Here is a 27,586-nt window from a genome sequence, read left to right as displayed (position 1 = left end):
AGGATCCCCTAAAATTCTCTGGAGGAACCTTAGGGTTCTACAGAACCCTGACTAAGGAAGGCTTCTCTACATCTCATCTCAACCAGGGTTGTGTAGAACCCTAGGGTTCCTTGGGAGGTTCCTTCAGAACTCTTAGGTCAGTTTTACTGATACCAATGATCTTTTTGGCTATCCATAAGGATGACATTCTTCCCTCTGATGATCAATGTCATAGGCATTCTACCCTCTTACCACAATCTTAATGTACTGTGGTAAAAGTAAGGGGTTCCCAGAAGACTTTAGAGTTATTTCAAGGGTTCCCCCATGTTATAAAGTTGAGTAGCCTTGCTCTTACACTAAAAAAATCTAAATTATTTTTAGATCTAACTCTTCTGTTTCATTTAATATTATCCAGACCAGGATGATATGTTCTCCAAACCTGGTGGCCTAGTTAAGCCCATCCTTGGCATCCAGTACCCACCAAGGTGCTCACCAGTCCCATGTTCCTTCACCGACCTTCTATATTCTCCAGTTTCAAATGTCTTTCCTGCACCAGAGCAGCCAATCAGAGTTCAGTTAATGACACGGAAAGATCAATACAAGCTAGCAATAGAACACGCTCAACGCCTTCAGCTTTACTATAATGTTCTAACGCCATGTCTGTTGGGTGCACTTCAACTCCGACGACATAAGTCACACCGACGAATATAAAGATAGATAGATATATGCAGAGTTACGAGAAACAAATATAGAAAAGAAAGAAAGCCAGAATTGCCTCTGGGGAAGTATATAAAAAGCAAATAGTTGACATGGCAATAATGATGTCATTTCTTTTTCTCCCAAGGAAAAATCAAATGACATGCACAGAATCCTGGCCAGTGACAGGTTATTGCAGTTGAAATATGAGCCACAAGGTGGTGCTAAATCTTCATCCAACCGCTAGACTTTTTTTCCTTGCGCTTATTGGGGATTTCTACAGATGAATAGACTTTCCAGCAATCTCTGCTAGGCCTTTGTACTTCATAAAAGCGTAACCTAGAACTATTTTTTTTATTTTTTTTGTGTCCAGCATAACCGTATCCTTTCCTTTTGAAAGCAACAATTGTTGCAAATGTTCACGCAGATCCAAACAAAATTTTTACATGGCGTGGATCATTGATTGTCGCTTTCAAAATGAAACGTAAAAAGAATTTATGTAACCAGAAAAAAATGTTTAAAGTCAACTTATTTTTTTTTAATCCATCTCAATTTGTGACGATTACTATCATAAAATAAATTTGATGCTAACCTTGAGCCGCCCCCCTACAAATTCCAGTATCTAAAGCTAAACTCCAGGCAAGCAAGTAAAATACATAAATGGCGGCTGAGACAGTATCCTCCCTCCACCCCTTTCTTCTAATTGGACAATGATAAACCAGCAAGAGAAGGATGGCGTCATCCTTCTGTTCGTTCTTTTCCCTCCTCTTCCTATTAGAATATATTTTACAAAACTCATTCACTGTTACTGCCAATCTCTATAATTCAGACCTAACATCTATCAACGACAAAATTTTCATATGTTAGGACTAAGTTAGGTACCCATTGATGTACCAGAAATAAAATATAAGTATCATGTGACCTTTGCCTAGGCAAGCATCAGATGATCTCAGAAACCCTGAGAGTCTACAGTTCTTTTTTTCAATGGGCAGAGCTTTTTGCAGATGAGCATTGAGTAATCAAAGCACAACCAGCAAATAGATCCCGCATATATAATCAGCTAATACGGTCACATTATCCATGCAAAGTTGGTAATTAGTCAATGTTTGTTAAATATTGACTAACGCTGATAAGATTATTTACATGAACATAATGTTCTCTTTTACTTATAATGTATTCATAGAACATTAGAACAGAAAAACATCTTAATCCACTGAAAAAATATATATAGTATAAGGAAATTATTTTACCAGTCAAAAGAATTAGTATTACTTTTCAATCCAATACTACAATTTGCATAGTTCTGCTCTGTTTGGCATGGTAAGAGACCTGATATTTCCCTGCTGTGGTTAAATAACACTTACAGGTCTTGTCCCTCCCACAGCATCTGATTGGACAGGAGAAGTAGCAGACTGATGAGGTCATTTCTCTTCTCCCTCCATTTATGGGCATGTTTCCTAACTTCAGCTAAACCAATTGGCTCTTTTTTCATGTGCTTTTTCTCCTGTGCAGGGACTGCAAAAGGCTGATACCAGGTCACATTTAGGTATGTACACTGATACATATGAATAATACTTTTCATATTGTAATAAATATTATTTTTATAACACTTTTATGTTGACCTGGGGTTTAGTTTTTATTGACTTCAACACCCTATGCATGGAAATATTTTTTACCTTTTTGACAGCATTGTTGTTGCTCCGTGCACAGTATAAGCATGCCAACACAAGGCACCTATAATGTAATTTATTATCCCCCCAGCATTTCATCATTGTATATATAACTTGGTTTGGGATCTTTGCTTGATTTGTGATTGGACAATGAGGAAGCTGATGAACAATGAGGAAGCTGATGAAGTCATACCTCTGCTCCTCCCTACTGCCAACAGTTTTGATTTTTTTTTAACAGCCCTGATTGGTCAAATTGTTGACCCCCCTTTTTCAGTGCAGGTAAAGTGGTGCATGAGATTACAGGTAGATAGAGCTATGTTTCAAGGCAAGGACATATTTATTTCAACTCTGTGTAGGATATATATGTTGAGCTGTTCAGTTGTGCATTACCTGTAGCTCGCTCATTGTTTGTACAACTATTGTGCATATTCCTTTTTTTTTACCGATGAGAACAATTTACAAGGTTAGCTGTTTAACTGTGCATTATCTGGATCTCCATCATTGTCAGTGCAACTGTTTAATGGATTATTCTTTGTACAACGCCACAATATAGAATGGAGCTATAAACATTTCTATATTAATGGTCACAGCAGAAGCACTGAACTCATTTCAGTTATGTCTCAGCAGCTCAGCTCAACCTGTCCCATCTTCTAGAGCTCCTTTTTTGCATGGAAGGCTGAAATGTTGGATTGGGAAGCAGAATAGGTTGAGCTGAGCTCCACTGCTGAGAAGGAAATACAGGAGGAGCTGAGCTTGTGAGGAACTGCTGGGTGAATAGGTTGGTAGTGCTGAGCTGCTGAGAGAACATTTTCAGTACTTCTGTAAATTTTGAAGACGGATTACTCCACAGTGCCTGCTGCTACAGAGGTCAGTGATGGCTTGTTTTAAAGCTCATGACTTGAGTTTGAGACTTTATAAAGTTTATATTTCACATTTAGGATTGCATACCATCCACAGCTGTAGAATGCGCAAGAATAGTATCTCATACAACCAAAGAAACACCAACTTGGTGGTGGAAAGGGTAATACCTGCATGATAACTGTGTTCTGTGTGTTTGGCTGGTGAAGTGAATGAGATTGAAGGTGTAAATGAAGCAGAAGCTAGTTATCCATTATATTTCTGAAGTGTGGGAGGAAACCGGAGCTCCCAGGGGAAAGCCACACAAACACAGGTAGAATACGCAGACTCCATGCAGGCAGAGTCCTTATAGGATCGAAGCACGACCCCAGCTCCAAACGTCCATAATGTCAAATCTCAAAAATGGCAAATAAAAAATATCCACATTAATGGGTAAATCAGATCCTATTAAATGCCCATGCCAAGTTTACTACAATGAAAGCCATATGGGAAAAGCAAGCACACAACAATGCATATTGTTACATCTTCCCCCAGTCATTGATGATTTGGGTGGCCCCTACACCTGACTAGGTCTATTATAACATTTCCTAACTCCGAGCCAGCACAGCCATCTTTTTCTGTTTTTTTGAGTCAGCAAGTTAAATTGCATTAGCCAGTCCTGTTCATCCTGCAAGGCATTGCAAAGGTTAAAACAAGGAGCTTTCCATTTCTCCACTTGTGTGACTTTAAGCACAAGGGAACATCTGTTTATGTCACCTGTGTCACTGGATGTGTGCTGTGTCCCCATACCCCTTGCGGATTCAGCCCTGATGCAATTTTAGGAAACAAAGCATTGCAATCCCTAGGGAGTAAGAGACAGTGATACTGGGGCCCAGAATGCATTGCAAAGGATGGGTTCTGTTTGGATTATGTCATATAGAAAACAATTATTTAATCAATGTCTCTATGAGTTATAGGACAATATGTGAAGATGGAACACTGGTTCTTAAAGGGGGAGAGAGGCAGTCCTGGGGATGTGGTCTGCAACACTGTGTTGATGGTTGGAAGTAAAAAGACTGAATAATGAAAAAGTTTATTTATAGCTATACATTTACTTTATTCATTTATATAACTCCAACATCTCACTACAACTCTTAACAGAGTTCATCAGTCCCAACAAATTCCAGGACATTATGATTTGAAGATTTAGCTTTCTGGGTACAGAATTCATTTAGGTTCATTGCTGTTTCAAAAAAATATCCTGTATATATAAATATATATATATAATTTTATACAAAATAATAAAAAAGTAATAATTCTACCTTCATGTATTATTACATAGCTAAAAATCACTGGGCCCCCTGTGTTTCTGGCCCCCAGAGGAGTTGTACAGTCCGCTATAAAAATAGCTACATCCATGCAGGAATTCTAATATATGCCATTATTAAATATTAATAAATGCATGTTGCCCCAGCAAGGATATGCCTCTTCCTGTGAATAAGTGACAAATGCAACCATAAGTTGCTGAATCAGTGTTGTCACCCAGCTATGCACGCTCCTAAATTGCGACTTGAAGATTCCCTGCCAAGACTCTGTGGCTGTAGAGTTTCATTGGCAGCTTGACCCAAAATGATGGGAATCGTCCTTTAGGCAGTAGCAGCATCACTTGGACCAGTTCGAATGAGCATCTATTGCTTTCTGAAGGTCTCTCTCTAATTGAGACTGCATACATATCCATAGAGAGCAGGGAAGCAGATAGATGAGGCACACTTTTCTGTAGATCTATGTAATTTTAATTCTGTTGAGAAAACTATTTCAGTAAAGGATTCCTTTCCTTGGCTTTTCAATTTGGCTTCCACGTCTGATAAAAGAAAGTCGCAAACTGATTTAAAAGAACTTATGGGCATGTTCACCCATACTGATTCTGTATATTATGTTTAATAAAGTACAAGAGCATTATGGATATTTGACCATCAACATCTATATGTACTTGGTGGACATCCCATTCCAAAACCATGAGATTTATTCTGAAGTTGTTTAAAAGCTTCTTTAGTAAGGATGTCCATAACATTTTTATTAATGGCTATCTGTTGGAATTTGTGCCCATTGAGCCATAAAAAAATAAGTCAAGCAACATGATAGAGTTGGGTGAGAAAACCTGGCTAAAGCTAATATGATTTTTTTTCTGTATACTTTATCTAAAAGCTTCCTTTACCCTCAGATGTTAGTTAGATGTTAATTAAGGTGTTTATGTTTTCAGGTTTGCACACCTGCTTTGACAGTTATGAGGGAATGGGTGTTATGAGTAATGCCACAAGAGAAGTAGGAATGTTAATTCTGCAGCAGGAAGATTAAAATCACAGGACGGTCAGTAAGGAAGAAGGCATTAAGGAAGAAGAACTTTGCTCCTGGAGCAACCAGACTAAGTTCCAGGAGACTACATGACAGAGGGTGGAAATAGAGCTTAAAAAGTGTGTTGGGAGAAGTAAGCTTAGGCAGGGAGGAGCCACGTGGTATTGGTATGCCAGTTTACAAGGTATGGACTCAAAATAGGCAACACATCAACCCAGTCTTTATAGAGCTCGCTTTGGTGGGGGCATGGTTATGCTGGGACAGGACCTTCCACAAAGTATTGTCACAATCGTCTAAAATGTAATTGTATGTTGGACTACAGGAGCTGTAAATATTGCTACAGGATTTGGGTGAATGTCTGCATACTTTTAGCCATATAGAGCAGCATTTCTTAACCAGGGTTCCTCCAGAGGTTGCTAGTAATGAGTAATTTGGGTACCTCAGGTCAGTTTAACACTGGTTAGCAATTCTTCCTCTTGACCACCAGGCGAAAAAGGGGTTACCTCAAGACCTAAAGTTACCTTAAAGGGTTCCTACATGTTAAAAAGTTTGAGAAACACTGATATAAAGTGTGAAATGGTTAGTTATTCACAAAAACTTGACTTTATTATGTACCTTCAATATTAATGGAGACCTTTTCAACTCAACCAGATATCAATGATGTCATAGGTTTAGGCACCCTACCCACCAGTCATAGCAGGAGCTGTCCTATGGGATGGCAATAGAGGGTTGTGCTTGCTCTCTCTCTCACATATCCCTGAAGTTGGGATGTTTTAGCTGGTTGCAGTAACATTTGGAAAAAGTTTTTCTCGACCAGGGTTCCTCGAGAAATAAGCAATTAGTGACTCTTTGACGGACACCAATGACTATTTTGGCTATCTGTACCGGTGATATTCCCCACACTTGCCAGTTAGATAAAAGCCAGTCTTCTCACTGACCACCATGCTAATATACTGTGATCTGTGGATATAGTAATTATAGAAGGGGTTTTCTAAAGACCTGAAAGTTATTTTAAGGGTTTCCCTATGTTAAAAAGATCGAGAAACATTGGCGTAGGTGGTGGACTCTTGCAACTTGCCGGCCAACAACCCCATTATTCATTTGCACAATTTTAATCAAATATGGGTTTTATTTAGGACCAAACCACGACGGAAAAGTCTGACCACCTCTTGTAGGTTGTCACCTTGTTTGTAGCACAATTATTTCAACATGAGACATTTATTGGGGGGATATTCTTAAGTTATTGATTGTAACTCTTGTGTAGTTAGTCCTTACTGTTGTTTGTCTTTTTTTATGTCTCTTACCCTTTTTCATCCCTTCTTATAGATTTCTTCCTAGATCAGTCATGAAAGCAGATAGTAAGTAGCGGTGGCCTCTCTATTCCCTGGCACTAACATGCAGAGAATGAAAATGTCTGTCTAAACATCAATTTAATTGGAAAAGCCTTGTCCGTAACTCGGCATATTGACCCAATGCGTGCGGGAGAGAAGGGGAAACGAGAGATGGAGATGATCTAAAAGAGACAGAGCAATAGACGTCATTTTCAAGGATTATACGAGGTATATAGCTGGTACCTGTTTACAAGCGTGTTCGAGGGAGTACTAAACGAAATCCGCATTTGTAATGGTGCGTCCTGCTACCTATCAACCCCCCTCCCTTAACCCACAACAGTCTGGGGACAAGTGACACAAGAAATGGTTGTCATAATTAAAAAAAAAAAAAAACGTAAAAGTGCTAAAATGTAAAAAAAAAAACATATTAATCAATTTTTCAATCATAACAACAAAAATCACATCGGGTGGGATTAGATTTTGTCTCGCTCATGAATAAGAAATTTATTGAATTAACCAATAAAAGGGTGGAAGCATATTTTGTTTTTAGGGGTGAGTGGTACGAGCTCCTAAATAGGAGGGGGTAACTTGTACGTGAGAAAAACAGAGAGGGATGTACAAAGACAGAGAGACAGACAGACAGTAGGAGAGTGTCTGAGGGGAGGAGAGAAAAAGGGAGGGAGATAGAAGGTCAGATAGACAGAGGGAGAAAAGACATAAGGAGAGAGGGAGGGATAGTTGGGGAGGGGGTCATAGACCCTGTGAAAGGGAGAGCACTAGACCTGGTGAGAAAGGGAAGCACAAGAAAAAAGAGAGGGAAGAGGGATGAGCCAATGAGAGCAGGAGAAGAGGAGAAAGGTGTGTGACAAGCAGAGAGAAGAGAGGAGCAGGTGGAGAAAGGAGACAGCAGGGACAGCAAGCAGAGCAAGTGGAAAAACCAGCAAGGAATAGACAGCCAAGAGAAAAGAGTAGAGTCAAGAGCTGCAAGAGTAATGATAAAAGGATAAAAGAAAAGGAGAGGACCACCTATGTAGGGTGAAAGAACAGAGAAGTGCATAGGACATAAGGGGGAATTAGTAAGGTGGTCAGGTTGTGTTTATATATCTAGCTGTGTCTTCACAGCATACACATGGATGCTGAAGGCAGGTGAGTGTAAGCTACAAGACTCAGCCACTGAGCAAAATGCAGCTAACACAATGCTGTTTTATATTCCTCGTCCAAGGCAGCATCTATTTGGTAAGTACCGGATCTCAAATATTTCTATTTACCCCCCGTCTGTCTCTTTATATCTTATTTGCCCCCTGTTCTTGCCCCCACCTCTTGGCAGGCTGTCACACCTGCTGCTCTATACCATATTGCTCTGTGCATTATATGTATCCCTCCCTATGCACATTCTATAAAGGGTACATGGTCACATCGGAAGCTTTCCATAACCAAGAGGTGATTTAAATCCTTCTGGTGGAGGGACAGCTTACGTTAAACCATCCCCTACCTGTTGCATGTTTCTAGACCCATAATGTAATAGTATCTGTGTATTTAGCAATATATAGGGTGCGTGTGGTAATGGGGATACCAGATGTCTGGTGTAAAGGTCTGATATTGTAGGAGAGGAATAAGCACAGTATGGTACAGAGCCAACCTGGAGGAGGTTAGCTGTATTTTTGGGATGTAGCGGTTTGGAATTTAGGCTGATCCAAGGGGTACGGATACCAATGACATGATTCATAGCAAAGACACATGTACGATTGAATATTCTGGGAATTGTTAAATAGGTTAAACAAGCTATTTAGAAGCAGAGAAAATTATAGGGGGTGTTGAGTTTTAGGGGTTAGTCCAGTGTAGGAGCAAAGATCTGCTTTGTGTTCATCAATAGGCAATAATGATAGGGACTTCATAATTATAAGAGTAAAAGAATGAGACCTGAGATCTGAATAGGTGTGAGTGGGTTAAACAGACAGTTTCAGGTATGATCTCAAGAAACATCAATGGCTTTTAGAGGTTCTACCTTTACCACTGGAACAAATCTGATCATATATTTGAATAGTTCTGAGAATCTAAAGGTCTGGTCCGGATTATAAGGAGATCCTTAGGCTTAGACAGGTTTTGGAAGAGTTAAGTAGACAGATCTTGGCATTCTAATAGTAATCTAATATAGAATGTGCACCTACAGGTATCGTGCCTTTTCCCTATTTTATTCCAGGGAATCTTAACACTTGAAGGAGATGCCGTATCTCGACAGATCCAAGAGAATTACATGTCTGTGTATTTAATGGGTTAATCACACTGCCTTGTTTTATTCTGGAGAATTTCAAACAAGCGCGATTTCTTGAAGTGTTGTAGACAGCACTGAAATGCTTGGAGAGATTTCATTCCAGCCTTATATTTATTGGGTTAATACATCTTTAAAATGTTATACCAGAGCTCCTTAGACCTGGACATTGAGGAGTTACTATAGTCAAATCATAGGATCTGATGACATGTGTTATTTTAAGGATTATGTCATCTTATTTCAAAGATCTTGGAAATACATTTGGATGGTTATAAAGACAGTCTGTGATATGAAGAAAACCACTGACATTTGTGAATGTAATTGCTTAATACCACTATGCCATTTATTGTAGGGATCTTCAAATCTAAACATGAATTTAAAGAGTCACATAGACAGCCTTGAGATCATGTTCATAGCCTTGTTATATCATTTTATTCAGATTTTTTAGATCAGGGCTTGTATGTTAAGAGTTAAGTGCAAAAGCTTGAGAATTAGCAGAAAGATCTTTGAAATAAATAGCACATGTATTTTTAATAAATCAATGTTTATGTTTGCTTATTCCACTGACCTTTAACCTTGGACATGCATTTTAAGAGTCGAATAGTCTTAAAATCTATAAAGAACATTAAAGTCAAATATTTATCAAAGTACTTTAATTCTGAAGACCTTTTGCCTGGAAAAACTGAAAGTTAAAGAGACAGTGGATCTGGATAGCAGACTAGTTACCTATGAGCATTTAAGGGTTCTATGGGTTAATGATGCTTTGTAATTTTATTCAAGAGGTCGTTGGACATGTAGATACAGTTGAAGACCAGTTCTAAGATACCAGAAAGATCTATTGGTAATTGGTTATGGTAGAAGGTCTCCATACAGTTTTATACCAGAGATGTTTGGACCGACACCTATTGGAAGGGTCAATATTCCAGAGGTCGTTAGACATGTACATACAGTTGAAGACCAGTTCTAAGATACCAGAGAGATCTGTTGGTAGTTGGTTATGGTAGAAGGTCTTCATACAGTTTTATTCCAAAGATGTTTGGACGGATACATTTTAGGAGGTTCAGTATTCGAGAGGTCATTAGACATGTACATACAGTTGAAGACCAGTTCTAAGATACCAGAGAGATCTGTTGGTAATTGGTTATGGTAGAAGGTCTCCATACAGCTTTAATCCAGAGATGTTTGGACAGACACATACTAGAAGGGTCAATATTCCAGAGGTCTTTAGATGTGTAAATATAGTTGAAGACCAGTTCTAAGATACCAGAGAGATCTGTTGGTAATTGGTTATGGTGGAAGGTCTCCATACAGTTTTATTCCAGAGATGTTTGGACGGACACCTATTGGAGGGGTCAATATTCCAGAGGTTGTTAGAAATGTACATACAGTTGAGGACCAGTTCTAAGATACCAGAGAGATCTATTGGTAATTGGTTATGGTGGAAGGTCTCCATACAGTTTTAATCCAGAGATGTTTGGACAGACACATACTAGAAGGGTCAATATTCCAGAGGTCTTTAGACATGTACATACAGTTGAAGACCAGTTCTAAGATACCAGAGAGATCTATTGATAGTTGCTTATGGTTAAAGGTCTCCATACAGTTTTTTTTCAGAAATCTTTGGATGATCATATAGTCGAAGGGTCAATCATGACCACTGTAAAGAGTGGCAGTTATGAGAAAATAAAGTAAACCTTTTATGCCAATTTCTTCTACAGATCTTAAGACCTGAATGTGTATTTGAAGAGATAAATAGATGGTTCTGGGAGATACAGGAGAGGGATAATAACAGTTGTGCAGTGCTACTATATAATTTAATGTAGAGATCTTCAGACATGAGCATTTATTTGAAGGGTTAAATAAATAAATGTGGCCTTGGTTCATCTAATGAAAGCTGTGTGCTGAAAAGAATAATCATTCCGTCAAGGGTGGCATCTGATATCTGCAGACATGTTCTGGAAGCCACCACCTAAGATCAGAAGAAGAATTAAAGACAAATTTAAAGGGTCAGTCTAGAATACATGTATGGATAGATGAACTTGCCTAGAGCTTGGCTTTTACATGCAATCACAGGATAAGAAGAAAAAGATGACAGTTATTGGAAGCGTTGAAAGGTCTCCCTTGTAAAGGTGCTATGATCTACAGCTCTACTAGAGGTTTGCTGGAGTAGATAGTGATCAGAGCAGGGTATTGCAGGGTTAAATTGTCAATCTAGCATAGTATGGGATCTATAAACCTGGAAATGTATGTGAAATCATGAAACGGAACTACTTGAAAATCAAAGACAGGTTAAAGGTTGAGCAATGGATATATGAAGCTTGACATGTTTTGTCTAGGACAGATGGATTGCATGCCAGGCACGTTTATTGGGTTAAAGATCAATCAGATATGAACCGAGAGATCTATGGGTAGGAGCACGTTTATTATGCACAACAAAGTGTGTCATACAAGAGCGAAAATAACCTAATTACAATAGCATGTTTAATGACTTAAAGGGATAGACCCTTATATAAAGGGTAAGAATAAATAGCATAATACAAATTACATAAACTACCTAGCCCAGATAATACAATGTATAAAACTATTGGGTGAATGAGGTAATAAATGGGATAAATTTCCAAAAGTAGGGGGAAATTAAGTGTTTTACCCAAAACCCCAAAACCATCAGATTTTAATATAGATCTAATATAAATCTATCCAGACCTAAAAAATTTGACATGTTTGGGACAGAGATAGATGAAAAATAAAGCTTCTTGTACAGCCAGTGTTACATGCTTTATCTGTAACTGTCACAACGACCTGGGCACCTAGGCTCATCCGTTACATAGAAGAATGGTGCTTTTTCCTACCATCGTCCCACTGGATTGTCGAATGACCTATTGACATTGACATGTTCGATAGGTTAAAAGGCCTTTCCCACTAGGGAGCTTGGTGGTGTAATGAGAGATATATTTAAAGTTCAGACAATGCCAATTGGTTATCTAATATAGGTTGGCCATTGATCTGGTTGGTTTGAAGAGCATGTTGGGAAAGATCTGTAGATACATTTACTAGAGATTATCAGGGCTTCATAAGCTTGTTATAGGAAATTATACATCATAACCACGTATTGATTGATGGTTTTTAAGATGGGTTAAAGAGGTCTCTTGTAACATGCAGTGGTTTGCAGAATGCTGAGTTTTCTAAATACTTACTGGTTCATTTTCAAATGTAGGTTATTAGGTCAGGTAGTGTATTGTACACAGTAAGGACACTCTTTTTATTATTGGCCCTGCACCTGCCAATGGTACCTTCAAAAAGATGGCATTAGGCATATTGGCCAACCTACGGGCCTAATGATAAACACCGACCTACAGGCAACAGAGCAGAACTGGTCAAAAGTGTGTTACTATTTGCTTGTAGCTTCTTTTGCGATTCTCCCTTCCTGCAGAAAAGTGCTTTGAGCAACTCAACTAAAAATGTTTACCTCCAATACATGGCTTAAGTACCTTGGGACCATTTTCCCCATCAAGGCCTTGATTTTCTGGACAATGGTGGGGATATGCATTCCTAAATATGATGTAACAGGACAAGCATAGGTCAGAGACCTACATTAATTTTCCATTTTATTTTCACATTCTGTGACGTCCACTATAGGAACAAAGGTAAATTATCCTTAAGCATATGGTTACCAAAAAAGCTCACCTGAAAAATGGAAGATGAGCCTACCAAGATGAAAGTCTTTGCACATTGATTTTACTACGCATCTGAACCCTGAGCTACATCCCCCCAACATAGAAATTCATTTAGATTATAGATTGGTTTTAGGATGCCATCTTGTTTCATGGTGAAAAGGTCACCAAGGTAATTAAAATGCATTCAAAGTACGCTCTAGTCAAAATTATAAATGAACCTAGATACAGTATGCATACTTAAAACACAACTTACCTTAGGCGATTGGTGAACTATTCCCTTCCCACAAATAGTCTGGTGATCCAGGAATTCGTCCTGCTGGCTCCTCGCTGCCTTTCACATACCGAAAACAGAACTTGAACTTTGTAATAGCTACCAATTGGATTCAAACCAGCTTTGGATGTATAGATGTGACTGGTGATGCCGGAAGCAGAAAGAAAGAGTGCAGGAAGTACACTCCCAGGACCCTTTATGGATCAATGTGTGCTTGTATATAGGAGGATATTATCAGATTAAGAAGCTCTGGCATTTGGTGGAGAGCATTAGGCTACAGTCTATACACACTCAATAACTGTCACTGGAAACAATCATTAGTGATCGTTAACACAGACAATGGAATGGATGAGCGCTTTACATTTCTGCTCTATAGAGAGATGAATAACAAGAACAAGGAGAAAGTACCCTATTGTGTCCTCTCCATTAGAAAACAATTGTTCCTGAAAATTGTTAAGATCCCTAAACGACGTCAGGGGACAGCAGTACAGATGCTCGAATTTCTCCAAATGTTCACAAACGTTCATTTGGGTGAAGCAAATCTAACATCTGCACATAGCTAAGTTCCTCGTTTTTGGCCTTCAATGGTTGCCTGGATTTGCTATTTATTCAATATGTTGTGTACTACTCGTCCAAATACTAAAATATTTTGTTGGGCCGCCTTTAGCTTTCAATAGGACATTCATTCACCATGATATCATTTCGATAAGCTTTAGCAACAGATAATTCCATCTATAATTACATGAATCCTTCACCAAGATCTTCAGTTGGAGGAGTTGGACCACTGTGTAAAGTCTTCTCCAAAAGATTCCCAATAGGATTAAGGTCTGGACTCTTTGGTGGTCAATCCATGGGTGAAAACAATGTCTTGTGTTCCCTGAACCACTCATGCAGTTTGAGCGCGATGAATCCTGATATTGTCATCTTCAAATATGCCTATGCCACCAGAAAGTAAAAATATCATTGAAGGGAATACTTGGTCATTCAGTATACACAGGTAGTCAGATGACCTTATTTTTTGGTCATGTGATGTTGATGAACCTGAACCAGGTCAACTGACGCAACCTCAGATCTTACCACTGCACCCACAGGCTTGGGGAATTTTATTGGCCAGGTAGGGAAGGAAGTTTGTTGTTTGGCAAAAATATGTTTGGGATGGCCTAAATGGTAGAACAACAGCTAAAAAATAAAAAAAGATCCAAAAAGGAACAGATAAAAATAAAAAGTAATTTATATAATATAATGAACTTTAATCCAGAAAACATCCCCACATTATATATTTTCTGCCATTGAGTGTCCTCAATTTGATGGCCAACATTGGTCAACCTACTTCTCCTGGGCCCAGGTCATCTTGGACCTGCCCCAGTCTGTGAATGGAGAGTGTAAGGAGAAGCAGTACAGTAATGGACCAATCTCTTTGCTTTTTCTTTCAGCATCAGCATTATTTTTTCAGCATATACATTGGCCCCTTGATACTGCTGATACTGGGTCAAAATCAGTAAACTGTCCTCTCCCCCATACAGGGCTGTTGCTCTGCCACATGCAGGACCAATGCTCTACACCATACACGACCAGTTTTCAGTTATCTGCCCCATACAGGACCGTCTCACTACTGCTATCGAACCCGATTCATTTTGTAGCTCTTGTATAGCATTTCTGGGTCTCTATGGATTTGCGGGCTCATTTAACAGATGCTACCCTCTCCTGGAACTGCCATTTTGTAACTGTGTGTTTTTGACGCAGCCTTCCATTATGAAGCTGTATAATTGTTCCTGATATCACTGAAGGCTAACACTTCTGCAGGATGTGTATTGTCATGTTTTCTTTGTTTCAATGTAAGCGCTTGTTATTTTGTTTTTTTTTAATCAGCATTATTAAACAGTTATTGTAACCGGCTATTAATCTAAGAGTGTACAGCTGGGTTTATTTAATGTCCAAGTTCTTTTTTAAAGAATTAAAGCAAACGCCATCAGGTGATGATGTAAAATATTTTAACGGTCACAATGCAATACTCTTTTTTTTGTCCATTGCTGTTCCCTGATATTTCATCAGATGTCCTCAGTCTTGCAAGATGAATGATTTGGAAGACTGAGTAGATACAGTGAGTGCAGGACATTATGATTCCAACCCCTTTGGAGGCATCAACGTGGCATCTCTTATATACACTATAATAATGCAGAGAATGCCGTTATGTTAGTCTGCACCGTTCAGAGCAAACTTTAAAAGCAAAACATACAGTGAGTGCCTCGAAGGAGCATTGGGGCTACGGCCGAGTTAAGGCATTTTAGGTAATCCCTAATCAAACAACAGAAAAATCTGATTTTCCCACTTTGATTTTCAGGGAATAAATTTTAAAATGTGTATTGGTTGCCTCACAGGATGAGGAAGGAATTTTTTTCCCCTGTTGGAGAAAACAGAACCAAGGTTTTTTTGCCTTCCTCTGGATCAACTATGTCTATAGGGTTTTTATCTGGTATATTTTTATTTCCCTAGTGGGTGAACTTGATGGACTAATGTCTTTTTCAACCTATGTATAAAAACTATCATTTTTTTTCAAACTTTACAATCTATTGAATTCTTTCGTCAGTCAAACTTATGAGTGGTGATGGACGATCAGCCCAGGATTGATTGATATTGGATTTAGTGGTTCTTACGTCATCAAATCTGGTTAAAGCTGAACACAAACTGATTTACCTCGCCTACCTGTTGGTTTACTTTGTCAACCATTTGGCTTTTCATGGTCAGCATCAGCTATGAGCAATTATTGGGGGATTCAGTGTTTGTCTTCTTGAATTTCGGTGTACATTTGCACCTCTATAGGGAGTGGAACTTGATCCCACAACCCTACCTATGAGTGGTAGATTGCATGGGTTAGCGGTTGCCAACCGGTGGTCCACAGACCACTGGTGGTCTGCGAAAAAAATTTGGTGGTCCACGCTTCTGGCTGGTGCGCCCCTGAGTGGGGTCAGGAGAAGGTTGGGTGCACCGGCCAAAGCCATGGACCATGTCTCCCGTACAGATTGGAGGCTCAGGGTGGTGGGCGGGTTCTGGCATCCCCTTTAAATGACACCCAGCTTCCCGTACATATGCGTTCCGAAGCCAGTAAATTTAGTGGTCCGTGGGTTCAAAAAGCTTGGCGACCACTGGCATAGGTTACTTGCGATCATATTTGAAATTCAAAAGTGGTTCAGATACACTTCTGACCAGCACCCCCTCATTTACAAACAACACCCACACACCCCTTAAGCTACTCGCATTATCAAACTACACTAAGAACCTCAGACACTTAGCTCAATCCTTGTCAGTTTGGATTCTAGGTCTTCTATATTCTTGTCTGCAGTGTGGGGGGAGTACTTCTATGGTTGGCTATGTTGGCAGTGGTGTGGACACTTCCCATTGGCTTTCCATGCAGTTCTTTCTGCTCATGCTCCAGATTAGAATGGTGTGATCAAGAGTGGTGGCAACTAGAACAGTCAGATAAATTCCCAGACTCCAGGGATAAAACACTTCCATTGCATGAAAAGGCACCAACAAGGGATGTACGGAAGTAATTTTTAAATAGTGAATGGGTGGAGGTTGGTAGATATTTTGCCCAGAAAAGGGCTTTATGTGATATGCACTTCTCAAACCATTACACGCTGTCCTCCACCTAACTTTAACAAACATTCATGTTGTTCCATTTATTTCATTCTATTATTATATTATTCATGCCACTGCTGTTAAAAAAGCAGCTTAGTCTTATTATTTGCTACCTTTTTATTACAACATTTTATTTGCTCACCTGCTATTAAATAAGTCGAAATAAAAAGCTAGAAAACAGACTATTTATTACACTTTAAATACGTACGATTAAATAGATGAGCACTTTTGTCACTAGGCATTAATCCATTCTCTTGGTTCCAAGTTAAATTTTATTTTACATTTTAGAGTTTTTTTTTTTGCACCATTGACTCACAGTACTGTGCTGCCATTTGATGTGCCAATTTACCGGTGTTATTGGAATTTATGGCTTATGATCATGAGTTGTGTTGAGCTCATGCATGTATTTTCTGTATTATGCATTCATATGCTCTGTTGTACATCTGTATTATTTTGTGACTGTGCATTAATGTGAGCCAAGCTGCCTTTTCTGGCTCTTCTGTCTGTCTTCATTCCAGAATGGCTATCATAGCTTATTACTCTCTTGTATGTTGTTGTCAGTGGTGTTTTATCAGTCTGATCTGCTCTTCGGTGTAATATGTTTTATAAGCGGTGCATTGTTGATTGCTGGATTACCTTGTAGCACCGTTGTATAGCCATGTGTTGTTCTCACTCAATCCAAATCCCAGTGGACCCAGATCATTCACCAGCTGCCCCCTTGTATCTGTCTCCATGGTTATCCACCCCCCTCCTTTTGTTTAAATTTAACCATTTTCAACCCATAGGTCATTACCATCCCTCTTTCCACATCCACGCCATCAGAGTTTACACTCTGTTTACTCACAAGCATTAGACGTGAGCAGTTTTTAGAATTGAAAGCTTGACTATTTACCATTGTGCCTTTCATTGTTTAAAAAAATGGTTAAGTGGTTTTAAAATTGATGATTCTGTTCTACCCCTACTATACAGCACAGCAAAGGAAGGTAGAGGTCATTAATCTTTTAAAATGTAATTTTCTCATGTTGCTAGTTAAAATAAAGATCTATAGTAAGAAGAAAACAGGAAAGCCCCCAAAATCTTGTTTCCGTTATGTAAAACCCATTGTTGCTCTTTCTATGAACATGATTATAATAATTAGGAAACCAGAACCATAAATTGTATTTAAAGTCAAAACTTTTTGTTCTTAGATTTGAATAAAGTAGTTGGAAGTTTGAACCTTTGACAACTCTTTTTTTTTATTCTTCCTCTACTTCTGCTGGTGACCATTATCACCAAAATGGGAAGTGATGGGAAATCCACAACTTGAGTTGTGCTTAATATATATCAGAGATTTATATATCCAATGAAGACCATTGCTTTATGACAATCGTCCAAGTGGGATTTTCACTTACTTCGGAGAGATTTCCTTTCTCTTCCTGTTGTATCTTAGAACCCAGAAGAAAGAAAGGCTTACTTTTTTTGCATGATGTCCAAGTCCATATCATGACCATTGCAATTCACAATGACCTTTACAAATCTTGGTCCTAAACATTGAATGAGACACTGTTGAAAATACCTAACCAGCTTAGAAAATTGACAGGTGTTGCTCACCCCGTGCTGGGTTAAAACAGGCCATAGTAAGCTTTGTTGGCCAGTGAAAGGACCGGCACTGCTCTATGGTTTCAGAATGGTCTGTTTTTTGCAGTGAAAGATGGCTCTGTGAATTCTGGAACTGCTGCTTCTATCTCTTAAATCATAACAGCCTGAGTGTACATAGCAATGAGTGTACTGTGGGTATTCTGGATTCCAGTGGCATTGGACTACAACAGGCAAGTAGCAATAAAGCAATATATTATTTTTATAGACTACCCCTTCTAATTATTAATTTTAAAGATAATACTTACCTGTGCTGCTCCACTGCCCTATTCCCTTGTTGCCGTGTACAGACCCTGTGCAAGCTTGGTGTTTGATCTTACACAGTTTGAAGGACCTGTCCCCATGTGCCAATAAGTTTGTTAGCCACTGTGCACTACATAGCAAAAAAATAAGAGAAGGTCACATGCTCTTCAAAACCCAGCAATGTTGTGTATTTTCAAGCAATCTAATTTCTTAGCAAAATTTGGTCATGACTATAGGTGAGACACTTCATGCAGAACAGGAACTTGAAGGCAACCATACCAACAATGGGGCTCCTTGGAGCAATGTGGTGGAGATAGATCAGATCATAAACAGAGGGGTGGCTAGGCATACACTTATTAGTATAGTGATCTATCCTCTAGCCCGTGATTGGCCAGCATTTGGAGTCCTTGGCTTTTTAATCAAGCCATGGTGAAAATGGTGCTGTCTCAAGGATATATTTTAGGTAGCAGGATTGTCTGATAGATGTTTGTGTCCCACCAGCAAGACTTTAATTTGGTTCCAGTCCTGGATATGAAATGTTAGATAAAAGGAAATCTCTCCAAAGTGAATGGAATTACCAACCTAGAGAGTTGCCACGGGTATATGTTTCCCTATTGAATTTTCCCAAAACTCCTGCTCTGATAGCATCAATAATTTTTGGAATTGCCTTCATTCCTTTATCGGTGACAAATGTCACCAGGATAATTGAAGGATTGATTCTCCCCAACCAGGGAATAGAAAGCAATAAAAACCTGACAAAGGCCTAACCCTTCTATACTTTATCAAAAATGAAATAAATTGCCTTTATATATACTGCATTACTTTGTGGAGGGCATAAGTACAATTTGTGCCCTCTAGAAGAGTTATAATGGCTGCTGGTATGCGTCACACAGTTCTTAAATAAGTGAAGATTTTACTCAGAACATATCTTTGTTCCCTGCTAGGTTGTGGTTTCTCCTGCTTGCCGCTATATCAGTAATGATATATAGGATTGTGGGAGAAACCACAGCACCCAGCTAGAAACCAGGTATCTGCAGAGGCTTTTGTAGCTCTTCGAGAGATCAAAGGTAAATATTCAATACACAGACTAAAAAACAAGAAAAGTTGGCAGTGCACTGATGATCTCAGTAGATTTCAGTTTAATTGTTCCTGGAGAAAAATGTACAACAAGATCCCCACAAAAGACCTCCCTACTTCATGACTCCATGACTCGAAGCCCATTACCAGATAAAACACATGAAGAGGTCCTTGGTGGGAACCTTGTGCAGTTTTAACTTGGAACAATGAGGTTTTATCTGCTGAGAATATTGGTGTGCAGCCAGCCCTTCTTGGTTGCACACATCCAGAGAGGGGAATGTGTTCCACCGTGACCTGCACCTGATGTTTCCTAGAAGCTGCTAATTCTTAAAATGCTGACTTTATTTAGTCATTCTGGTTACACATTCTTTAAAGTTGCACTCCATGCTGCCTTAAAAAAATGCATTTAAGGTATGTGCAGTTATATGTAGTACACCTATGGATGAATGTGAATGTGATGGGTTTCAGGCATGAAGTCAGAAGACTAAATCAGGAAAATGTCTCCTAATGTTTACCAAATGTGATATCACTCCTCCATGTGTAACTGTATATAACCTACAAGGTATCCACATCTCAATCTTCTATAGTCACTTAAGGTTTTTTGGAAGTTCTAATGTTGAAAAAAAAATTAGGAGAAAGGGTTGTGGTGGCACGATCCCAAAAAATTCAGGTAGCATCAGATTCCCGTTCACATGCTTGGGAAACCATGATTATTGTAACTTGTGCTTGCTTTCTTCTTGCCACTCATGGCTCTTTAAGGCTTGGTTTAATGAGTCCATAGTGACAGTCAAAGGTTATTCTCTTGGGTAGCAGTAAATCCTCTTTCTTTTAACATCTGAAATGCTTGGTCCTGTAATGGCAGCCATATAGATTAACGACCCTGTATTAGAAATTGCAGACGTTATATTAGGTTGCTTTAGTTTCTTCATCCCCTGAACAATTGAGATTAGGTCTTTGACCCTCTGACAGCAATCTCAGATGCTTAACTTGTAGACAGTAGGTCCTCATTGCTCAGGTCCAGCAGCAGTAGATGTCTTTAATCTCTCCTTCTGGATACTTCCCAGGAAAGTTGACTCCATAAAGGTGCTCTTTGGACAGCCATACTCTTTGCCAGTTCCTTCTTGACATTCCCTGACTTTTCTGGGCAGAACCCAAAGGAACAACCCCCTTTCTGAGCAGAGCCCAATATTCAAAGTTCAATTTGGACTGCGGTGTACATTTTATATTTAAAAAAAATTCCATTACCAATGTGTGGCATGAAGAAAGAATCCCACATCAAGACATTGGCACACAGATAATATGACATAGATACCTGTTTTGTGTCGTTTTTACACTTTCAATATATAGAACACACTGACATTTCTAGGGCTTTTATATATCTGGAATAAACCCCCTAACTATATGGCTATTTCATGGTGTAATACACAAGTGTTCATTATCTCTGCTCTCTGCTTCCTAATGTGGTTTTTTGATATTGGCCATTAGCACGCCATGACTACGTATTGTCTAGTGGTCTTTTTTTCGTAAACCTCTTTGACATTGTAATACCCAGGGGGGTGAAAGTCAGGTGCCAGAACATTACTCAGCTCTCATTAAATGGGTTACACTGATTAGTACTCAGTTACACTAATTATAAGCAGCAGCATCTGTTACTGCTTGGGCTTTACAGGTAAGGGTCTACCAATATAGGCAAAGAGAGGAGGAAGATTTAAAAACAACACTGCTAGAAATCATTGTTAAACATATAATCCACATAATTTTCAAGGGACATGGCTTTTATCAAAGATCATTTCCTTCGCTCAGATGGTGCCTACATTCATATAGTTTTTGGTTTTGCTTGACGTTTTATACATTGTAGCCAACAAAAGCAAACATTTTAGTTCATTGCACACACAAATTAGGTAGTAGATGTTGCCACCAGAACACCTCCAGATGCACAGCACAAAACAATCCCTGTTTGCTTTGGGATACTTACCACAGGCTTTCATTATCTCAACAGCCTAATTCATAAAATACAAATAAATATTTACTATAAATGTATTTCTAATTATTCTGATTGTGTTTTTGTATCATTCCTAGGTGATTTGTGGGCAGGAGGACTCCCCTGGTGATTCTGATGATGAAGACCAATCAGAAGCCAAGCCTCAACCAAGACCACGAATCCCTCGAAGAAAAACTTCCTCCCCAGCCCGGCCTCGTAGTTCCAACCCGTTAAACTCTACAGTCCTTCAACTTCTCTCTAACTCCCCTGAATTTTGGGATGTCCTGAACAGTCTTTCAGATCTAGGCCACAATCAAGAACCTCCAATTCCTGCAAGGGTCCGACGGCAGTCTGTGCTCAGGTCAACTGGAAGAGCAAAAAAAATCTTTGGTTGGGGGGACTTTTATTCCAATATTAAGACGGTGAAGCTTAACCTCCTCATCACTGGGAAAGTGGTGGACCATGGGAATGGCTCCTTCAGTGTGTTCTTTCTTCACAATTCGACTGGCCAGGGAAATGTGTCCGTCAGTCTTGTCCCACCATCCAAAGTCCTTGACTTTGATTTGGAGCAGCAGATGTATGCTGAAGCAAAGGAGTCAAAAATCTTTAACTGCCGTGTGGAATTTGAAAAAGTGGATAAAGCAATTAAGACAGGTCTGTGTCCTCACGATCCATCAAAGACCTGCCATCAGCAGCAAACTCGTAGCAAGGTCTCTTGGACATGTTCACAGCCTTTCAAGATTGTTTGTGTGTATGTCTCCTTTTACACTACTGATTACAGACTAGTGCAAAAGGTCTGCCCAGACTATAACTATCACAGCAGCTCTCCATACTCACCATCAGGCTGAACTGAAATTCCAAATGCTGGTAGCAATGAAATAGCCTAGATTGGCTAACTTTGGGTCTACCTTTTATGGACTCCCTGTGCCTTGGTCTGGTCCATTGTGGTGTGTGTACTTGTGGAGAAAGTAGAAAAAAAGCTGTGTAAGTGATGTGCTGGACATCAACTTGAACCACTTCAATATACACACAATGTAACGACTATATTGTAATTCCCCCATTAAAATGAAATAATGTTTGATGTCCCAGAAAACCTAACCAGTGGAGCTCTGAAGCCTCTCTTACATTTACAGTTTTTACATAACTGGTTGCTTCTGTGCTAAAATAGACAAAGGTTCTCAGAAGAGGATTTGGTGGGCATCAAAAAACCCAAAACAACATTGAGAACTACAAGGTATACTTAACTTTCTATAAAACATGGAGAAGTTGACTGAGATTTTCCAAATTCACATTTTAGCCCATTAAAAAGGAAACATGGGCGACGTTGTCCACAAGCAACCAGTCACAAAAAACCTTTCACTCTCCGGAGTGCTTTGCAATCTGGTCACAGTGTAGCCCAAGTCTCCTAAAGGTGTGTACCTAATGGCAAGTCATTCTTAGTGCATAGACCTAAATACTACTTCTGCAAATTGCAGTATTCCTAATTCAATTGTTTAAATCTTTTATAGTAACAAGTCAAACGTTCTCATAAACCATGTGGGTGAAACCTCTGCAGGCTGGGAAAACCACACCAATAAAAAAACAATATTACACCAGATGTCTGATGTTTAGTGCAGTGGTCTTCAAGATAGAAGGTATAGCAGAGCCCAAATTGTGGCCCCTGACTTCCCCAAGTTGGCACACACAATATTTAGCATATGCAACTTTACAGAACACTGTTGGAAACAGAAGACAGATTACAGGAGATAGACGGAGACTGGGGACTTGGTAATGATGTATTTAAAAACAACTTTAGATAGGAGATGTGGAGACTTAGCTTTAGAAGACAGTCACAAAGACTAGCGATATAATAAAAGCGGATTCTAGAAATAGAGAACCAACTGAAACCAGATTGTTGTTTTTATTGCTCCTAACATTGACTGTCCCAGGGCCTTTTACAGTTACCAAATGACCACATGTGGTCCCCTGGACTCTGGTTTCCAGAGTTTAGAACTTTTAGGCTTTTTCAACCATGCCTGTGGGCTTGTACATGAAACCCCATGGCACATGGAGTGTAAGTGACCTTCTTTGTCCAAAAGCACACTTACGGGTTGAGATATCCTGCTCTAGATAGAGTGTTTTGGTGATTGCTATAGACAATATAGCCCATTTCCAGTCCTCGTGTAGACTCCAGACATGATTGTGTGTACCACATATGGACACCTGATGTGCTGATAGACTATTAACATCTTAGTTCAGTAGTTATATGCATCAATATTAATTAATAATTCTGAAATTACAATTAATCAGCTTCCTTGCCATGTGTAACAATTGTTATCCAGCTACTACAGGCGAGTGTGAATGTTTTAAAGACCGCTATGACACCAGTCATTTTTATCTCCCATAAATTGTATAGTAACAGCATTTACTAATATTGTGAAGCATAACTCATATTACCTCAGTCTGTGCTGATGTAAGCTGTAATGTCTCTTGGTATATTAAACACAGTGTCACTATAATACAGTCACATATTAGGGACAATCATGTTACCAATAACTTCTCATCTACTATACTTAATCCTCATGCTCCACCGGGGTATATTTTCCCAGGGTAACCATCAGATTTAACTTTACGATAGTCACATGAGAGAAATGTAGGAGCCAGTTGGTTGCTATGAGTGCACTTTGATAATAGTTATCTCATCCCACAACTTCTTTTTAAATAAGCCTATTGAAAGTTAACGAAACAAATGAATGTAGGGCGCTGATAATGTGCGGTAAGCTATACCCATACAAACTATTTTTTTTGGAGCTTTCTACAAGGTTTTTTTAGTTGATACACAGAGAAGAGGTACCATTTTGTGTGAATCATTATGTTTATCAATAATAAAGTCTTAAATAACAACAAACCACATTATATCATTCTAAAGGAAATTCCGTGAAAGGTTTAAAAAAAATTGCCTAATTTGGAGTCTTTCATGTGGTCCTATAGGCAGATCTCACCTATGGCTTCACCAGTGGTTGTCTTTGAGAATGATTATGTTATATCAGGCTTTTTCAACCCAACCATGGTTCCATGGAACCCTAGGGTTCCTCTGAAGGTTACTAGGGTTATAACTGACAAAAATTTGGTCATTTTAGCAGTCTATGGAGGGAAACAGGTTGGGGTATATGGTCCATCTACTATGATAATTTGGTAGTTTCTAGCCTCAGATATTTCAGTGGTGGGAAGACTAAACAAATAGGGGATTCTCTTTTCCCAAATTAATCAAAGTGAATAGTGATAGCCTTTTACCTTTTAACCAAGAGGGGTCCAAACAACAAAATGACTTGACATTTATGCCCTTTTTTTTATTTAGCCAGCCGAAAAAGGGGTCTACTGACTTGATAGCCACTACTGTTAGCCAAAGTATGAGTCTTAGTTACTATTCCATTTTTGACCCACAGAGTAAAAAAGTGCTGCTTTTTGTAGCCCTTACAAAGAATCACAGTTATAACGCAAAAGCAAAAATATATACAATATATGTTGCAATTTACCATACCTTGGGTGACATGTCAGCATTTTGTTTTTTTATATATATATTTTCACCCAGTTATCCTGCAAATAACACACCTATTCAAGGGTGGCTATACTTACTTTATTGGATCTATGAAGGGGACCATGGTTGTGTGGTTGTGTGGTTGTGTAGTTGTGACCCAAGCTGGGCTTCAAACATATTTCCTTCTCTTCTTCTCCATTTCATGGTCACAGAAAGAATTAATTTCTGTACTTATTTGAAAATAACTAATGCACATCTAAAGTGGTAAGCCACAATATTTTACATTTTTAGATATATTCTTTAAGTAGTGAAGTTCTATCCAGTGAATACTGGCTGAAGTTTCAGAAATGGTTACTTTATGATGTTATCACATTCATTGCATCCTGATTAGACTCTGCTCTCCAGATAGTCACCTTTTCTTTGTACAATGATGGGTACACTTTCATTTGGTCATTTGAAGCACCTTAGTTTGCTGTATGCAATTAGTCCTCAACCAAGGCACATCAAACTCAAGCGGTATTAATGAAAGGGTTGATTAGACCCTCAGTAGTCCCGTTGTCAGCTTTAATGTGGACATACCCAATGAGAATAAAAACCCATAATATATATTGCATTGTCTTTATCACCAAAGTGGACTTTATGGCAATACAACCTTTAAATCTCTATTTATATATTTTACATTAATCGCATAAACTTATTTATTAACGGGACTACTTTGCTATCACAATTTGAAACAAGGGTTATGATAAAGTACGTTTGTTTATTACATGTATGTTGGGTGATATATAGCTGACTGTTTTTATGAATAAAATATATATATATACGCTAGTGGCTAGAGGTGTAAATGTATTACAGATACATTTTGAAAAAAGTTTTTAAAAAAATGGAGGTCGCCATTTCTGCTGGAGTGTTATGTGACATGTCTACTTTAATAGGTCAGTCTACCTAAAACTGCTAGTGACCCATCTACTACATATATTGATCAGTGAGATCTCCTCACTTGAATTACCCACCCAATGGGTCCGATTTATAAACGCTCTCCCAAATGGAGAGGATAGACTATTATGAGAGAAGTGGATGATCCAGCAAACCTGAAATGGATCTAGTGCAGGACTGAAAAGATTTGCCAAATAATACCAAATGATTTTTAAGAAATCCATTCCAAGGTTTGCTAGATCACGCAGATTCTCCCATGATAGTCGATCCTCTACAGTCTTGGAGAGTTTTAATAGACCAGGCCCAATATGAAGGGATTCTCTGTCCTTGATGGATTTTTATGTACTGTATATTGTGGAGGATGAAGCAGGAGAAGCGAGCCTTAAAAGAAAAGAATAACAAGCTGTCCAATCATAACCGAAAAAAAATCAGCTGTAGATGGACGGACCCTTTAACCGATGAAATCCCCTGTCCTCTGAGACAGATCGCTAAACGTTTCACCATCATTACATCACTCATTTCATTATTACATCAGGTTTTCACGCCAGAGCCAACCAGTTAAAGCCTTCTTTGCCAGTTTACCAAAACCAGACAGCTGTTTGCAAAGGATTCTGGGAGCGTCTCCAGTTAACATTGATGTTTTACGAGTGTACCATATGTTGGGGGTTGGGGGGGATGTTGGTTATATCATTATCGGGGTTCTGTGCAATATGGACATTATTTCTGTACCTTAATCAAAAAAAAAAATGTTGTCTGTGAAAAAAATAAACAAAACTGCCGACTAAGTTTTTTTTTCGGGTCGTTTGTGTATAAGGATTATTTTTAAAGTGTTGACAGATTTCACAGCGATGCAGAAGTGAATAATTATCAACAGACAGGACTTAGGGTTAAAGACAAAAAGAGGACGGTTTGAGCGTATATATATATATATATACATATATTTTGCAATGTACGTATGTGTAAACGCGGAGACACATAGACAGAACGGGTGCGTGTAATCCCAGTAGCTGCGCTTATTAATCACTAATTACCAGTCCACACGTCCCCAGCTCAGCATCTTTCTGTGATCCCAACAGCAGCTGTTCTGGTATAGCACACCATCCATCTTCCTCCTTCTCCTCCCTCCTCTCCATCTCTCCCTCCTTTTAAGCCCCTCCACTCTCCGTTTCTTTATCGCCTGGGTCTACCTGTCAGCTAATAGCAGTTGCTTAAGCATTTGGGCCTTACCAGTTATTCCTAGGGATGAAACGTATGTATTCAGTAGGGATTAGGGTCTTCGATGAGATAGTGCTGGTGTAGTCACTTTATCAGATGAATATGATGGTAAAGCTCTTGAAATAATAATAATTATATCACCAAGGTAGGCCATTCTGGTCTACGTGCGCTAAGCTGTTGTCAATGCAATCTCCAGAGGATCGTCATATCACGGAGACATCTCTGTAGTAAGCATTTTGTCAAATGGACATGACAATAAAGGCT

General features: G+C 39.0%; 1 protein-coding gene across 1 annotated transcript; it reads left to right on the top strand.

Moving 5' to 3' along the window:
- The first annotated feature begins 7,658 nt into the window (after positions 1-7,658).
- NXPH3 (neurexophilin 3) lies at positions 7,659-26,880 on the top strand. The gene is made up of 2 exons (XM_072414738.1): positions 7,659-8,101; positions 21,753-26,880. The coding sequence occupies exons 1-2, from the start codon at positions 8,048-8,050 to the stop codon at positions 22,500-22,502; spliced, it is 804 nt and encodes a 267-aa protein (XP_072270839.1). The 5' UTR covers positions 7,659-8,047; the 3' UTR covers positions 22,503-26,880.
- The last annotated feature ends 706 nt before the right edge of the window (positions 26,881-27,586 follow it).

Source organism: Pyxicephalus adspersus, chromosome 6 (assembly GCF_032062135.1).
Source record: "Pyxicephalus adspersus chromosome 6, UCB_Pads_2.0, whole genome shotgun sequence".
Taxonomy (NCBI): domain Eukaryota; kingdom Metazoa; phylum Chordata; class Amphibia; order Anura; family Pyxicephalidae; genus Pyxicephalus; species Pyxicephalus adspersus.
The sequence above is the reverse complement of the archived record's forward strand: the minus strand, read 5'-3'. Positions and strand labels throughout refer to the sequence as shown.